The sequence below is a fragment of the Calliphora vicina genome, chromosome 1 (assembly GCF_958450345.1).
Source record: "Calliphora vicina chromosome 1, idCalVici1.1, whole genome shotgun sequence".
NCBI lineage: Eukaryota > Metazoa > Arthropoda > Insecta > Diptera > Calliphoridae > Calliphora > Calliphora vicina.
Window position 1 is genome coordinate 71,490,384 of NC_088780.1, and position 18,782 is coordinate 71,509,165.

General features: G+C 33.2%; 2 protein-coding genes and 1 pseudogene across 2 annotated transcripts in view; 1 reads left to right on the forward strand and 2 right to left on the reverse strand.

Moving 5' to 3' along the window:
- Myo81F (Myosin 81F) overlaps nt 1-18,782 on the forward strand; it is a 708,752-nt gene that overhangs the window by 15,194 nt on the left and 674,776 nt on the right. The window lies entirely within an intron of this gene.
- Nucleotides 10,034-10,946, reverse strand: LOC135963194 (uncharacterized). Its single transcript, XM_065514963.1, has 2 exons — nt 10,586-10,946; nt 10,034-10,509 (listed from the first exon to the last, which is right to left on the reverse strand). Exons 1-2 carry the CDS (start codon nt 10,944-10,946, stop codon nt 10,289-10,291), a joined length of 582 nt encoding a protein of 193 aa, XP_065371035.1. The 3' UTR covers nt 10,034-10,288.
- On the reverse strand, nt 17,414-18,347 carry LOC135963193 (uncharacterized; annotated as a pseudogene).

Consider the following 18,782-nt stretch of genomic DNA (forward strand, 5'->3'; position numbering starts at 1 on the left):
GAGTTTGGTTGTTTCTTAGTACATTTGCATATGTTTCTTTGTTGTCGTATGTCTGTTGCAACGGGGGGTAGTTCAAATTGATGTTATTTAATGGCTGAGCGGGGAAATCTTCGGTTTCTGGCTTTGTGATTTTTTAACAATTGAGTAGACTGGACAACCCCTGTAGTTTGCAGTGTGGTACCTCCGCAGTTGCTGCATTTTTTTATTTTAGGGTCATCTTTGGATTTGTTACATTGGGATGTGTTACGCAACTCCCTGTAAATAACACATACTGGTGGCAATTTGCAATATGCATATACGGGGCCAAATCGTTTATGTGGTTCTTCTACCGTAATTTTACGATGTAATAAGTACTTCAGGTTATATATGGGATGTGTTTAATTTATTTTTTAAGGTTTATGTCACCGGGTTCAAGTTCAACATGGAAGAGTGGTTGGGTTTTTTTTCGCGATTTCTAATGTTTATCACATTTTTTGTCTTAAAACCTTTATCTTCTAAGCTTTGCTTTATTTCGAGTGGTTCGACATTACAGTCAATACCCTTTATTACATGTAGACCCTTTCAGCTGATAAGTGTAAAAACTTTTCTTTTGAGTTTCAAAATCTGTTACAACCTTTCTATAATCATTTTCACTATTGACCTGTATTTTATTTTCATGAATCGTGCCTTTCTTGATTGGGATAACGTAAAAAGAGTTCTCTCCTATTAATGAGATCAGGCTCTGAACCAGTGAATTTGAATTATTTTCAAATTCACTTTATTCATTGTTTAGTCTAGCAGGTTCACTATAATTTAGCGAAGGGTGCCGCTTTCGAAGACTTGGGACTTCGTGCCACAAGGTCCACATACATCAGTATGAATTTTTTCCAAAATACGATTGGATTTTGGACGACTTTCATTAAATGGATTACGGCATTGCTTACCTTTAATACATGTATCACACAACCCAACAGGAGAGAAACTATATATACCATCAATCATTTTGTTACGTACTAGTTCTTGTAAACATGTATCACTTACATGACCCATTCTTGAATGCCACAATATATTCGGTAGTAGTTGCATTTGCTTTTCTGTTGTTTGAAATTCTGATTTTTATTTCGTATAAATTACCATTCTTATAGGCTTTCATAATGACATTATCTTATTATCTTTCTTGATGACAGCTACTTTTTTATAAAATTCGACACTTAACCCATTCGCTGTTAGTTTTGGAACAGACAATAGATTATCCCGGAGTCCTTCAACATATAAAACTTCTTTTATATTACCAAATACATCACTGGAGTATCCAGTAACAACACCGCTATGATGAGCTACCATATTTGCTTGGGTTTTGGCAACATTTATACATATAGGATTTTCAAGTTTTTCCAAATGCTCAAAACTACATTTAAATTTGCACATGTGATCCGTTGCACCAGAGTCTATTTTGAATTTCAAAATGTTTTTAGAATTTGATGGAATTTTTCTTAAAGCTCCAGTCATAAAGCAAATTGATTTTGATGTCGACTCTGTACTAGCTTTTCTGTTATTTGTCCCTATACGAACACGACAATCCTTTTGTTTATGTCCCCTTTTCTTACAACGGAAACATGTACCATCAAATTTCTTATTCTTCTTTTCACCACTTAACGCTGCTGCCTTCGTAAGTTCGGAATCAAAACGATCTTGCCTTTGCATCTTCAGCAAGCAACCTCTGTTTCACTATTTCAATAGTTAAATCGGATTCCTTCATATTTTCCAACGCAGTCAATACCGGGTCAAAGCTATCTGGTAGTGTGACAAAAAGTTGGGCCACAATATCATTTTCAGATAATTGAGCACCATGAGTTTTTAAGTTTCTGATAATGTCGTCAAACATTAAAATATGTTTACGGAGATCATCATCTGACTTCATTCTTAATAAAGCCAATTGTTTCCTCAACAAGGTCTGACTGGTAATCGACTTTGCAAATGATTCTTGCATAACAGACCACATCTCCTTTGCTGTATTTTTATCTCGCACAGTTTCTAAATATTCATCAGGAATTAAACTGACCAAAGCTGCTTTAGCTTTCTTATCTTTTACAATAAAAGATTTGCCTGAGGAAGGCTCAGCTGGCAGAACATCGTTGATAGCATCCAACAGATTCAAAAATTCTAAGTATATCTGTACACGAAAACTCCAGTTTTCAAAGTTATCTCCACGGAATTGTAAGATCCCATGAGACGAATCGCGCTTGCTATCGCCTATAACCTATTATATTTAGAGTACGCAGATATTAATTTAAGAATAAAGTTTTATTGAAAAAGTATAGTTTTCAATTTGATATTTGTAATAGAAGTTAAAAGAAAATATTTGAGTTCATAATAATAAAAATAACAACATATGTGATTGAAATATAATTATAAAATTACAAGTATTATAATAACAAGTATAACATAACAAAATACACTCAGGTCTCGTTTTATGCGATAGATGCGTTCCAAAAAAAATCGTATAAATTGAATTCGCATAAAACGATACTCTAGCTTCATATAAAAACTAATGATTCGTTCCAAAATTCTGAAAAACCGCATATTTTCGAATTTTAATTAAAAATCCAAAGCAAAATCGCATAAAACAATCTACAAAAATATATTTATTTCATTTACATAAACAGTAAAAACAAAAACCCTTTAAAAAAAATAAACAAAAATATAATATTAATTCATTAATAACAGAAAAACAGAAAATTATCCAAAAAATAAGCTAAAACATTTTTTAAGGAAATTCTGTAAATATTTATGATCAATCTGAATGAATGAATAATTGTCGGTTTAGGAATTGGTTCAACGTCACTTTCATCGCTAGATGATATAATCATATCATCATATTATAAAATATCATTTTCATCACTAGAATTTAAAACAAAACCTCTAAAATTTTAAAATCTGTTAAAATTCCAAAAAAAATCGTTAATTTAAAAACCTCATAAAAAAATCCGTATAAAACGAGACCTGAGTGTATTAATAACATTTAAATTCAAAATCAATAAATATTTTAATTAAATATAACAAATTGCATACGCCATAAACAATATACTCTTATATTGCTATAAACATATATGGTCCTAAGTGAGTGAGAATTCTAGGGAGAGACTTTTTGGTACTTTTTCTTTATTGGAATGGTACTTTTTTGAATTTTCTATAACTAGTTTTTGTATATCTTCTCAAGGACCATTTACATTCAAAATTCCAACTCATTCGGGTCATAAATGAAGTTTTGGCGTTTTTTTTAATATATTTGAGACCCGAGGTGACCAACTTTTATTGGCCCGAGGATGCTGAACAAACGTAAATCAACTCAGCTCATACCATGTGAAATTTCATAACAATATCTCCAATAGTTCTCAAGATACCGAATTATTTCCAAAAAAAGTCTCTAAACCACTGTGCAATGCACACATTAGTTTGCTTTCATTATTAATTTTGCATATTAATAGATTTTGGAATGTATTTTTATAATCTTCGTTTGGAATTATCAAGGCTTGGCAGGGTAAACTTACGACTTAGCGAAATTTGTGTTCACAACCACAATAGTTGTATCATACAACGTACAACATACAACTACTTTGTGAATTGGACATATATTTTCTATATAAAATACTGTTATACACAATCACCCTTATGGTAGTTGGCGTTTTTGTGTCGTTTAATGAGCGTTTTTATAAAATGGTATCGTGGTTGGCGAAAAAGTCAATAAATACGACTCTATATACAAATCTATTACAAAGTACCCGTTAAAATGGTATCGTGGTTGGCGTATTTGCCTGTCAAAACAAAAAAAATTTGTCGTTAGAAAATTTAATCACGACAAGAGTAGAAAAAGTGATAAAAAGTAATAAATTTTACTTAAACATTTTGTTCAGATGATTTTCAAATATTTTATATTAAAAATTACAACGCAAACACAATATTTTAAGTTGGTTAAAATAATTGAAAAGGAAACGTATTTGGCTAGAGGCTTTAATAAAGGTTTAAATAAAATAAACATAAAAAAATTAGACCACCATTCCGTATTTGATTCGGAAGCAGCCTGGTGAAAGTTGGTTGAAGGTATGGGCGGACTTCAAATTTAAATTAAAAAAAACTGGCGCACAAGGCCGAAAGTCATGCAACAGTTGGCGGAAATTTGAAACAGTTTATGTTATCACCATTACACAGTGGGGCAGAATCGAATTTTTTTGGAAATAAAAAACGGCTGGTCCGAGCGGGATAAAATTTGAATTGGGCGTAGCCAAGGAGTATTCGAGTTTAAGTTATTAAAATGGGCCCTACAAATGCTCCAGGGCGGCGTTATGGGGGCTCAAAGTAGGTACCTTCGACATGTAAAATTTATAAAAACGTGTCATTTTTTGTTTCCCATCCGATTTCAAAGAATTTTATATTTTTGGAATGCGCTTGGCTAGGTTTGCATGTGCTATATATCTCTTATAATTTCCTAGTTATAGGCATTTCAAAATTGAAATTTTAAAATTTTCCATACCTTGGTCCGCTTTTTTAAAAATATAGGGCGCACTTTTGGACCGAATGGACTCGACTTTTTTCTGTTAGTTAGACAACTAAATTACCAATAACATACAAAAGATTTCAGAGCAATATTGATTACGAATCCAAAAATAACCGATTTTCAATTTAAAAATTCAAAAAATAGTATATTTTTGCTGTTTTTTGGACAAAAAGGTGACTTAACTCTTTTTTTATTAAAAAACAACTTTCTTTAAGAACGTATAACAAGTTTATGTTTTTCTAAAAAGTTTCTTTATGGAGAACATTTTGGTATAAAAAACATGCCCTATTTTTCGAACATGTCGGCCCTAAGCCTTTTAGAAATTGACCTATTTTTTATAAAAATTTCAATTTTGGGCCACATATTCTAAAATCTCAAAGCAGGGATCAGAAAACGGAAAGCTGCTTTGGAAACCCTGATGTGTTCCCTATTTATCCTTAAAGTATTTTCCCAGCCCCGAAGGAAATGTGGACCCTATAGGCAAAATTGTAAAAAATACCATATTTGGGATTTTTGTTCCAATTTTTAGGAATTGCGGGATTCCCTTTGACCGTTTGACAAGTTTTTATACACCCTGTTATTTAGAATGACAAACTCAAAAAACGCTGAAAATTTCATTGAGTTTCGTTAATAAATAAAGATTTTATTATATATTAGCTGTCCCGGCAAACGTTGTTCTGCCATAGCTCACACAAAGTTTGAAGACTCCCACTATAATAGTACCCCAGATATGCAATAATAAATTTTTACTTTGTATGCCATGCCCATTGTTCCTACATATGTCAATTGTGAATCTAAACCATCCAGTGACCCACTCAAACACACACAACAAATTTCATCGAAATCGGACCAGCCGTTAAGGAGGATTTCAGTTACTAACACACGTACAGAAGAATTATATATATAAAGAAAGATTACATATTCATTGAGTTTCTAAAACTAAAATTTATATCAAAATTTTAATAGGCTTGCAAATATTAGGAACAATTTGATCCACATTCATTCCGACCTATATTCTTTTGTTTAGATAAGTTAATTTTTGGTCATACAAAAAAAATTTCAAGTCAATATCTCAATTAGATTCAAAAATATGCCACTTTAAAACTCCGTCTGACTCAGTCACATTAAGAAAATTTATACACATTTTTGTACCCTACACCACCATAGTGGGAAGGGTATTATGCGTTTGTGCAGATGTTTGTAACGCCCAAAAATATTAGTCTAACACCCACCTTAAAGTATACGGATCGACTGAGTCGATTAAACGATGTCCGTCCGTTTGGTTGGCTGGCTGGCTGTCCATGTAAACCTTGTGCGCAGAGTACAGGTCGCAATTTTGAAGATATTTCGATCAAACTTGGTACATATTATTTTTTCGGCCCAAGGACCAAGCCTATTGAAACTGGCTGAAATCGGTCCATTATTTCACCTAGCCCCCATACAAATGTCCTACCGAAATTGGATTTTATCGGTCATAAATATTTAATTTATATATGTATCTGCACATATTGCTCCAAATAAGTTTTATATATTCCTTCCATATAGACCCGCTTCCGAAAATCACTTCAACGTACATAAATCGCTTAAAAATGTCGGTATACACACAAAATTCAACATAGTAAACTTTCATATAGACATAAATCACACGACCTAATTTCATGGTGATCAGTCCATAATTGGTCATAGCCCCCATATAAGGCCAACTTCCGAAAATCACTCAAAAATATAAATTATTGAAATTTTAAAAGAAAAATGTTTTTGCTTTTTTACTTAGTGTAGGGTATTGTATGGTCAGGCTTGACCGACCGTACTTTCTTACTTATTAATATGAAAAAGTGCAATATTTTTGAAGGACGGGGTTTTAAAGTGGCATATTTTTGAATCTAATTGAGATATTGACTTGAAATTATTTCTGTAAGACCAAAAATTAACTTATCTAAACAAAAGAGTATAGCTCGGAATGAATGTGGATTAAATTGTTCCTAATATTTGCAATCCTATTAAAATTTTGATATAAATTTTAGTTTTAGAAACTCAATGAATATGTTATATATTACATCTTTAAAATATTTATTTATTAACGAAACTCAATAAAATTTTCAGCGTTTTTTAAGTTTGTCATTCTAAATAACAAGGTGTATAAAAAATTGTCAAAAGGTCAATAGGAATCCCGCAATTCCTAAAAATTGGAAAAAATCCAAAATATGGTATTTGTTACAATTTTGCCTATAGGGTCCACATTTCCTTCGGGGCTGGGAAAATACTTTAAGGATAAATAGGGAAAACATCAGGGTTTCCAAAGCTGCTTTCCGTTTTCTGATCCCTGCTTTGGGATTTTAGAACATGTGGCCCAAAGTTGAAGTTTTGATAAAAAAAATAGGTCAATTTCTAAAGGGCGTAGGGCCGACATGTTCCAAAAATAGGACATGTTTTTTATACCAAAATGTTCTCCGTACAGAAACTTTATAGAAAAACATAAAATTGTTATACGTTCTTAAAGAAAGTTGTTTTTTAATAAAAAAAGAGTTAAGTCACCTTTTTGTCCAAAAAACAGCAAAAATGTACTATTTTTAAATTGAAAATCGGTTATTTTTGGATTCGTAATCGATATTGCTCTGAAATCTTTTTATGTTATTGGTAATTTTTATTTATATTTTTAAAAAAGCGGACCTAGGTATGGCAAAATTTTAAAATTTCAATTTTGAAATGCCTATAACTAGGAAATTATAAGAGATAAATAAAACACGCAAGCATGTTTTACCAAGAACTAGCCGTGCGCTTTCCAAAAATATAAAATTCTTTGAAATCGGATGGGAAACAAAAAAATGGCACGTGCTTAAAAATTTTACATGTCGAAGGTACCCTACTTTGAGCCCCCATAGCGCCACCCCTGGAGCATTTATAGGGCCTATTTTAATAACTGAAACTCGAATAGTCCTTGGCTACGCCCAATTTAAATTTTATCCCGCTCGGACCAGCCGTTTAGAAATGCCAGATTTATTTCCAAAAAATTTCGATTCTGCCCCACTGTGCATTTATTGGATATGCACACTATTGTACAACACAAAGAACCTTTCGGTCTTAAGCGACCGTTATGTGTTTCTCCAAAGCAAAATATCTCGATTATTATTTTAATCGAAGAAAACGATGAAACTGCGTAAAATAAGTTCTAGTGTTACTGGTAATAAAAATCGTCACATCATTATTTAAAAAACTAATTAATTTTTATTTATGCCGCGTTAATAAAATTTAAATGAATTTTTGTAAACAGCTGTGATTTTTGACACTTTTTATAACAGGCTGCTTCAGAATCAAATAAAATTAGGTAATCTGTTACAATATGATTCTTTTACTTTGCTGGCGTAGTCGAAAATTTTTCACGATACAATTTAATTTTAAATACGTCTACAAATACGACAGTCGTCTAAATGCGCCTACGCCAACCACGATAAGGGTGAATATTTTCTATAGAAAATACTGTTATACACAATATTTTCTATAGAAAAATACTGTTATACACAATAGTTTCTAAAGAAAATACTGTTATACACAACAGTTTCTAAAGAAAATAGTGTTATACACAATAGTTTCTAAAGAAAATACTGTTATACACAATACTTCCTAAAGAAAATACTGTTATACACAATACTTTCTAAATAAAATACTGTTATACCTAATATTTTCTATATGAAATACTGTTATACACAATATTTTCTATATAAAATAATGTTATACACAATAGTTTCTATATAAAATACAGTTAAGCACAATATTTATACCCTACACCACCATAGTGGGAAGAGTATAATGCGTTTGTGCAGATGTTTGTAACGCACATAAAAGTATACCGATCGACTTAGAATCACTTTCTGAGTCGATTAAACGATATCCGTCCGTCCGTCTGGCTGACTGGTTGTCCATGTAAACCTTGTGCGCAGAGTAAAGGTCGCAATTTTGAAGATATTTCGATCAAATTTGGTACATATTATTTTTTGGGCCCAAGGACCAGGCCTATTGAAACTGGCTGAAAAAACTACTTTTGACAAAATCTTGTAGTATCATTTATGAATAAATACTACCGATCTCTGAACAAATTTAATTCGATAACGATCTTTTTCAGATATTTATAAAAATTAATGTGTTTTCTGGAAGTGGCTTTATATGGGAGCTGTAACCAATTATGGACCGATCTTCATAAAATTCGCTATAACGATATGTATATGTATATCGGTATTAGGTGATATATGATATATATAAGATATTTATGTGTATTTAAGTGATTTTGCAAAATTGTCAAATTGTGCCCGATCCAAAACAAATTAGTCTTCCGATTTTCCTTTACACGAAACTAAATTGTGCTGAATTTTATATGGATACTACAATTATATGGGCATTTATAGACCATAGTACCATATTTCGGAATAAATTTGTATGAGGGCTAGGAGAAATTATGGACCGATTCTTACCATTTGTGCGTGTTTTACACAGACAGACAATATTGCGTTTCCAAGTAGTCGTCGATCTTCCTCGCGTGCACCTTGTGGGTTCCATTGTAGTGTTGCGTGGCATATTTCGTCGTATTGCGACACTGGAGAGTGTGCCTAGCCAGTTGTATTTTCTTAATCTGATTTGCGTATTGATGTCTTCATGCTCAGAGATTTGTAGTAGTTGTTCATCTGATATTATTCTTGGTCACCATATTTTTAAGATATTGCGCAGGCATATATTTGTGAAACTTTGCAGTTTACGTTTAATGGTTTGGTTTACCAACCATGCACTATGTGCCCATTTCCAATTTTTGCGGCAAAAATTCAAATGTTAAAGTTTCGCTTTTTGAAAAAAAAAAAATTACGGTTCAATTCCTAACACTTCGACGACGTAAATGCCAAAAATGTATGTCAATTGGACACACAGTCTATATATAAACAGCTGTGAAAGTTTTAACCAGAGGGGTATTTTTCTGATATCATCGATTCTCTGGTTTTACGCCGTTCCTCCAATACCTTCCAAAAGTCAACGGACAGCCATTATTCATTTTCCCTTCTGAAAAAAACAACAATTTCGTTAGCGCAGTCACTGATAATGGCCCTAATCGTTAGTTTTAGCTCGGCTATCAATAGATTGTGGTCGGAAGCGCTATATCAGCACTACGTAGCACTCTGACATCTTGTAGTATACTGAGCCATCTTCTCGTAATACTGAAATGATCAATTTGGCTCTGAATGGTTATCGCGTGTCTCTCGATTTCCACGTCATTTGATGGTGCAGATTGTGAGGAAAGTAGGAGCCCTTATGGGAGGTGCATGTGCCCCACATGTTTCAAGAAACAGAACGCCGCGGCGCACATTGGTTGAAATTCATACAACGAGCGGCTAAAAATAGAAGAAGTTGTCGAAGGACAATGAAACTTGGCACATAGGTAGTTTTTGTTTGAATCAAGAAAAATTGGAAAAATCGAAATGATGTTAAATGAGTTAAAATTAAATTTTGACCTACGGCATTGTTTTTTGGCACATAGCATTTTTAAACACTCAGAATCATTTGTGTGAAATTTGAAAAATATCCGCCCACTTTTACGCCCACTTCCCATACAACTTGTATTGAAAAAGTGGCATAACTCCCTTGATTTTTAATGCATCAACTCAATTTTCACAAAAAATAAATATTATAATTGTAGAATTGGCTCCTGAAAATATATACCTGATCCGCCCATTTTTACGCCCATCTCCCATAGAAAAAACATGAATAAGTAATTTAAGCATAAGCTTTTAATAATTTTTTAATATCATTATCGTACTCCAATTTTTTGATTTGCAGATTTGAGCGAAATCTATTTATAAATGGGTCTGAAGACAATAAAAGATTATGCATTACGTCTTCATTAGTGGCTACACGTCCAATTCTTCGCGAATGATGTAATCTATAGGCTCTATAGTCTTTATTCCTCGCTTCCTGAGCTTCCTCGGATAGCATACCTGATACAAATAATCAATTAAAATGTAAAAAATTAAAATGAAATCATTGAATAAGGGCCTTTAGATACAGACATACCTATTGGCAGAATAGCTTCTGCTATAATTTTTCCACCATGCACCAGAATATTATGCACAGTTACAGGCATGTAGTACCAGCCATAGAGATCAACAAACAACTTGGCAGTATCCATGCAATATATTTGAAATTTGTTAGTGTCTATCGCAGCATTACAATTTATTGTTGCCAAAATAATTTTAAATATATGTATTAATTCTGCATTTATACCAATTACGTCTGCAGTTTTGGCTGGATATTCGAAAAACCTTCTTGCCGTATTGCCATCGTTTGATGTGCCCATACCTTGCTTTACTGCGTCCACATTTATGCCCAGCGTCAACTTTAATCTCTTCTGAATTTGAGCTTTATTTGCCGCCATTTCAATTTTTGTGCAACTATCTGTTCTCCATTTTTTGAAACTTAGACGGTAAGAAATGTGCAAAATGCACTCCATAAATTTGATTCTGGCGTGCAAGGGAGAAATACCATATGCAATTGTTTCTTCCGAACATTTCCTCAAAATCACCGCATCTAAACTATTCATTTCTGTGGGTTTTGCTCCACATATGAAGCAAACCGCCATAGATGAGCTTCCAGAAATCGTAGTAGCTACTTTCCCATCAATCATTGTTAATTTCAATGTGTGACAAATATTGAAGTTTCTGTTATGCAATTCAACGACAGTATTTCTTAAATTTGCTATTTCGTCATTAACACGACTGACCTCAGAATTTATAACTTCAGCTGTTTCTTGTATAAATTCAATGATGACGGCTCTGTATTTCTCCAGCACATTGTTGACATATTATTCTATGTGAGGGTCAATGGAACAAATGACGTTAAGAACATATATTTATCGGAGTCATTTGGATCTGTGAATTTTTGATGGTATTCACTGTGTCCCGAACTTCCGTCACAGCCCCATTTTGAGAACATTTGCAGTTCGTTGGGGAGTTCTGTCACCTCATTCTCGGATTTTGTCATCAAAATCCTGGTTACTGTATGATCTAATAACTCTTGTAGACCAACTTTGCTACAAGTTTCTTGCACCTGAACATTTGCAGGATAGCATTTTTTTTGCTTCCAGTATCTGATGGGTGGGTAAATGTCGCATCCAATTTCTCTAGCCGAACTGCGCAAAACCTCATATTGATGCTTTGACAACGAAGCATCAAGTAACAGCCCAAGTGCCTTCTCCGGGGTGAACCCCTTAATGGATTTGTATAAACACTCACCTTTTTTTGCGGCAGACGACATCAACTCCATTGAGGTGTTCTTACAAAAATCTTTTACCTTTGTCCTCTTTGTTCGCGGTTGGCAATCCTCGAAGGCTTTTACTGGACGTCCACGTTTAACCATATTTGAACAGCTTGGTGCTTCATTGTTTGCGGTATATTTGCACACTTTGTAAAAATTTTTCAGCCAATTTTCATTAAGATCAAGAAATCTGGATTTTATGCGTCTTGCTTTTTGCCATCTATCTTTGAACTTTGTTAAAAAGTCTTTTTTCAAAAATCTAGTAAAGACTTCAACATCCTCAGCAGTCATTTCTTCATTGCTATTTGCAATGACTTCGACAGTAACATCAATATCACTGTTGGTATCAATCAATATTTCGCAAATGTTTAAATAAGAAATTGTTAAATTTTCCATAATTAATAAAATAAGCCTTTAGAAATTGACCTATTTTTTATAAAAATTTCAATTTTGGGCCACATATTCTAAAATCCCAAAGCAGGGATCAGAAAACGGAAAGCTGCTTTGGAAACCCTGATGTGTTCCCTATTTATCCTTAAAGTATTTTCCCAGCCCCGAAGAAAATGTGGACCCTATAGGCAAAATTGTAAAAAATACCATATTTGGGATTTTTGTTCCAATTTTTAGGAATTGCGGGATTCCCTTTGACCGTTTGACAAGTTTTTATACACCCTGTTATTTAGAATGACAAACTTAAAAAACGCTGAAAATTTCATTGAGTTTCGTTAATAAATAAAGATTTTATTATATATTAGCTGTCCCGGCAAACGTTGTTCTGCCATAGCTCACACAAAGTTTGAAGACTCCCACTATAATAGTACCCCAGATATGCAATAATAAATTTTTACTTTGTATGCCATGCCCATTGTTCCTACATATGTCAATTGTGAATCTAAACCATCCAGTGACCCACTCAAACACACACAACAAATTTCATCGAAATCGGACCAGCCGTTAAGGAGGATTTCAGTTACTAACACACGTACAGAAGAATTATATATATAAAGAAAGATTACATATTCATTGAGTTTCTAAAACTAAAATTTATATCAAAATTTTAATAGGATTGCAAATATTAGGAACAATTTGATCCACATTCATTCCGACCTATATTCTTTTGTTTAGATAAGTTAATTTTTGGTCATACAAAAAAAATTTCAAGTCAATATCTCAATTAGATTCAAAAATATGCCACTTTAAAACTCCGTCTGACTCAGTCACATTAAGAAAATTTATACACATTTTTGTACCCTACACCACCATAGTGGGAAGGGTATTATGCGTTTGTGCAGATGTTTGTAACGCCCAAAAATATTAGTCTAACACCCACCTTAAAGTATACCGATCGACTGAGTCGATTAAACGATGTCCGTCCGTTTGGTTGGCTGGCTGGCTGTCCATGTAAACCTTGTGCGCAGAGTACAGGTCGCAATTTTGAAGATATTTCGATCAAACTTGGTACATATTATTTTTTCGGCCCAAGGACCAAGCCTATTGAAACTGGCTAAAATCGGTCCATTATTTCACCTAGCCCCCATACAAATGTCCTACCGAAATTGGATTTTATCGGTCATAAATATTTAATTTATATATGTATCTGCACATATTGCTCCAAATAAGTTTTATATATTCCTTCCATATAGACCCGCTTCCGAAAATCACTTCAACGTACATAAATCGCTTAAAAATGTCGGTATACACACAAAATTCAACATAGTAAACTTTCATATAGACATAAATCACACGACCTAATTTCATGGTGATCAGTCCATAATTGGTCATAGCCCCCATATAAGGCCAACTTCCGAAAATCACTCAAAAATATAAATTATTGAAATTTTAAAAGAAAAATGTTTTTGCTTTTTTACTTAGTGTAGGGTATTGTATGGTCAGGCTTGACCGACCGTACTTTCTTACTTATTAATATGAAAAAGTGCAATATTTTTGAAGGACGGGGTTTTAAAGTGGCATATTTTTGAATCTAATTGAGATATTGACTTGAAATTATTTCTGTAAGACCAAAAATTAACTTATCTAAACAAAAGAGTATAGCTCGGAATGAATGTGGATTAAATTGTTCCTAATATTTGCAATCCTATTAAAATTTTGATATAAATTTTAGTTTTAGAAACTCAATGAATATGTTATATATTACATCTTTAAAATATTTATTTATTAACGAAACTCAATAAAATTTTCAGCGTTTTTTAAGTTTGTCATTCTAAATAACAAGGTGTATAAAAAATTGTCAAAAGGTCAATAGGAATCCCGCAATTCCTAAAAATTGGAAAAAATCCAAAATATGGTATTTGTTACAATTTTGCCTATAGGGTCCACATTTCCTTCGGGGCTGGGAAAATACTTTAAGGATAAATAGGGAAAACATCAGGGTTTCCAAAGCTGCTTTCCGTTTTCTGATCCCTGCTTTGGGATTTTAGAACATGTGGCCCAAAGTTGAAGTTTTGATAAAAAAAATAGGTCAATTTCTAAAGGGCGTAGGGCCGACATGTTCCAAAAATAGGACATGTTTTTTATACCAAAATGTTCTCCGTACAGAAACTTTATAGAAAAACATAAAATTGTTATACGTTCTTAAAGAAAGTTGTTTTTTAATAAAAAAAGAGTTAAGTCACCTTTTTGTCCAAAAAACAGCAAAAATATACTATTTTTAAATTGAAAATCGGTTATTTTTGGATTCGTAATCGATATTGCTCTGAAATCTTTTTATGTTATTGGTAATTTTTATTTATATTTTTAAAAAAGCGGACCAAGGTATGGCAAAATTTTAAAATTTCAATTTTGAAATGCCTATAACTAGGAAATTATAAGAGATAAATAAAACACGCAAGCATGTTTTACCAAGAACTAGCCGTGCGCTTTCCAAAAATATAAAATTCTTTGAAATCGGATGGGAAACAAAAAAATGGCACGTGCTTAAAAATTTTACATGTCGAAGGTACCCTACTTTGAGCCCCCATAGCGCCGCCCCTGGAGCATTTATAGGGCCCATTTTAATAACAAACTCGAATAGTCCTTGGCTACGCCCAATTTAAATTTTATCCCGCTCGGACCAGCCGTTTAGAAATGCCAGATTTATTTCCAAAAAATTTCGATTCTGCCCCACTGTGCATTTATTGGATATGCACACTATTGTACAACACAAAGAACCTTTCGGTCTTAAGCGACCGTTATGTGTTTCTCCAAAGCAAAATATCTCGGTTATTATTTTAATCGAAGAAAACGATGAAACTGCGTAAAATAAGTTCTAGTGTTACTGGTAATAAAAATCGTCACATCATTATTTAAAAAACTAATTAATTTTTATTTATGCCGCGTTAATAAAATTTAAATGAATTTTTGTAAACAGCTGTGATTTTTGACACTTTTTATAACAGGCTGCTTCAGAATCAAATAAAATTAGGTAATCTGTTACAATATGATTCTTTTACTTTGCTGGCGTAGTCGAAAATTTTTCACGATACAATTTAATTTTAAATACGTCTACAAATACGACAGTCGTCTAAATGCGCCTACGCCAACCACGATAAGGGTGAATATTTTCTATAGAAAATACTGTTATACACAATATTTTCTATAGAAAAATACTGTTATACACAATAGTTTCTAAAGAAAATACTGTTATACACAACAGTTTCTAAAGAAAATAGTGTTATACACAATAGTTTCTAAAGAAAATACTGTTATACACAATACTTCCTAAAGAAAATACTGTTATACACAATACTTTCTAAATAAAATACTGTTATACCTAATATTTTCTATATGAAATACTGTTATACACAATATTTTCTATATAAAATAATGTTATACACAATAGTTTCTATATAAAATACAGTTAAGCACAATATTTATACCCTACACCACCATAGTGGGAAGAGTATAATGCGTTTGTGCAGATGTTTGTAACGCACATAAAAGTATACCGATCGACTTAGAATCACTTTCTGAGTCGATTAAACGATATCCGTCCGTCCGTCTGGCTGACTGGTTGTCCATGTAAACCTTGTGCGCAGAGTAAAGGTCGCAATTTTGAAGATATTTCGATCACATTTGGTACATATTATTTTTTGGGCCCAAGGACCAGGCCTATTGAAACTGGCTGAAAAAACTAATTTTGACAAAATCTTGTAGTATCATTTATGAATAAATACTACCGATCTCTGAACAAATTTAATTCGATAACGATCTTTTTCAGATATTTATAAAAATTAATGTGTTTTCTGGAAGTGGCTTTATATGGGAGCTGTAACCAATTATGGACCGATCTTCATAAAATTCGCTATAACGATATGTATATGTATATCGGTATTAGGTGATATATGATATATATAAGATATTTATGTGTATTTAAGTGATTTTGCAAAATTGTCAAATTGTGCCCGATCCAAAACAAATTAGTCTTCCGATTTTCCTTTACACGAAACTAAATTGTGCTGAATTTTATATGGATACTACAATTATATGGGCATTTATAGACCATAGTACCATATTTCGGAATAAATTTGTATGAGGGCTAGGAGAAATTATGGACCGATTCTTACCATTTGTGCGTGTTTTACACAGACAGACAATATTGCGTCTCCAAGTAGTCGTCGATCTTCCTCGCGTGCACCTTGTGGGTTCCATTGTAGTGTTGCGTGGCATATTTCGTCGTATTGCGACACTGGAGAGTGTGCCTAGCCAGTTGTATTTTCTTAATCTGATTTGCGTATTGATGTCTTCATGCTCAGAGATTTGTAGTAGTTGTTCATCTGATATTATTCTTGGTCACCATATTTTTAAGATATTGCGCAGGCATATATTTGTGAAACTTTGCAGTTTACGTTTAATGGTTTGGTTTACCAACCATGCACTATGTGCCCATTTCCAATTTTTGCGGCAAAAATTCAAATGTTAAAGTTTCGCTTTTTGAAAAAAAAAAATTACGGTTCAATTCCTAACACTTCGACGACGTAAATGCCAAAAATGTATGTCAATTGGACACACAGTCTATATATAAACAGCTGTGAAAGTTTTAACCAGAGGGGTATTTTTCTGATATCATCGATTCTCTGGTTTTACGCCGTTCCTCCAATACCTTCCAAAAGTCAACGGACAGCCATTATTTATTTTCCCTTCTGAAAAAAACAACAATTTCGTTAGCGCAGTCACTGATAATGGCCCTAATCGTTAGTTTTAGCTCGGCTATCAATAGATTGTGGTCGGAAGCGCTATATCAGCACTACGTAGCACTCTGACATCTTGTAGTATACTGAGCCATCTTCTCGTAATACTGAAATGATCAATTTGGCTCTGAATGGTTATCGCGTGTCTCTCGATTTCCACGTCATTTGATGGTGCAGATTGTGAGGAAAGTAGGAGCCCTTATGGGAGGTGCATGTGCCCCACATGTTTCAAGAAACAGAACGCCGCAGCGCACATTGGTTGAAGTTCATACAACGAGCGGCTAAAAATAGAAGAAGTTGTCGAAGGACAATGAAACTTGGCACATAGGTAGTTTTTGTTTGAATCAAGAAAAATTGGAAAAATCGAAATGATCCGCCCACTTTTAGGCCCATACAAAGTTAAAATTAAATTTTGACCTACGGCATTGTTTTTTGGCACATAGCATTTTTAAATACTCAGAATCATTTGTGTGAAATTTGAAAAATATCCGCCCACTTTTACGCCCACTTCCCATACAACTTGTATTGAAAAAGTGGCATAACTCCCTTGATTTTTAATGCATCAACTCAATTTTCACAAAAAATAAATATTATAATTGTAGAATGGGCTCCTGAAAATATATACCTGATCCGCCCATTTTTACGCCCATCTCCCATAGAAAAAACATGAATAAGTAATTTAAGCATAAGCTTTTAATAATTTTTTAACATCATTATCGTACTCCAATTTTTTGATTTGCAGATTTGAGCGAAATCTATTTATAAATGGGTCTGAAGACAATAAAAGATTATGCATTACGTCTTCATTAGTGGCTACACGTCCAATTCTTCGCGAATGATGTAATCTATAGGCTCTATAGTCTTTATTCCTCGCTTCCTGAGCTTCCTCGGATAGCATACCTGATACAAATAATCAATTAAAATGTAAAAAATTAAAATGAAATCATTGAATAAGGGCCTTTAGATACAGACATACCTATTGGCAGAATAGCTTCTGCTATAATTTTTCCACCATGCACCAGAATATTATGCACAGTTACAGGCATGTAGTACCAGCCATAGAGATCAACAAACAACTTGGCAGTATCCATGCAATATATTTGAAATTTGTTAGTGTCTATCGCAGCATTTCAATTTATTGTTGCCAAAATAATTTTAAATATATGTATTAATTCTGCATTTATACCAATTACGTCTGCAGTTTTGGCTGGATATTCGAAAAACCTTCTTGCCGTATTGCCATCGTTTGATGTGCCCATACCTTGCTTTACTGCGTCCACATTTATGCCCAGCGTCAACTTTAATCTCTTCTGAATTTGAGCTTTATTTGCCGCCATTTCAATTTTTGTGCAACTATCTGTTCTCCATTTTTTGAAACTTAGACGGTAAGAAATGTGCAAAATGCACTCCATAAATTTGATTCTGGCGTGCAAGGGAGAAATACCATATGCAATTGTTTCTTCCGAACATTTCCTCAAAATCACCGCATCTAAACTATTCATTTCTGTGGGTTTTGCTCCACATATGAAGCAAACCGCCATAGATGAGCTTCCAGAAATCGTAGTAGCTACTTTCCCATCAATCATTGTTAATTTCAATGTGTGACAAATATTGAAGTTTCTGTTATGCAATTCAACGACAGTATTTCTTAAATTTGCTATTTCGTCATTAACACGACTGACCTCAGAATTTATAACTTCAGCTGTTTCTTGTATAAATTCAATGATGACGGCTCTGTATTTCTCCAGCACATTGTTGACATATTATTCTAT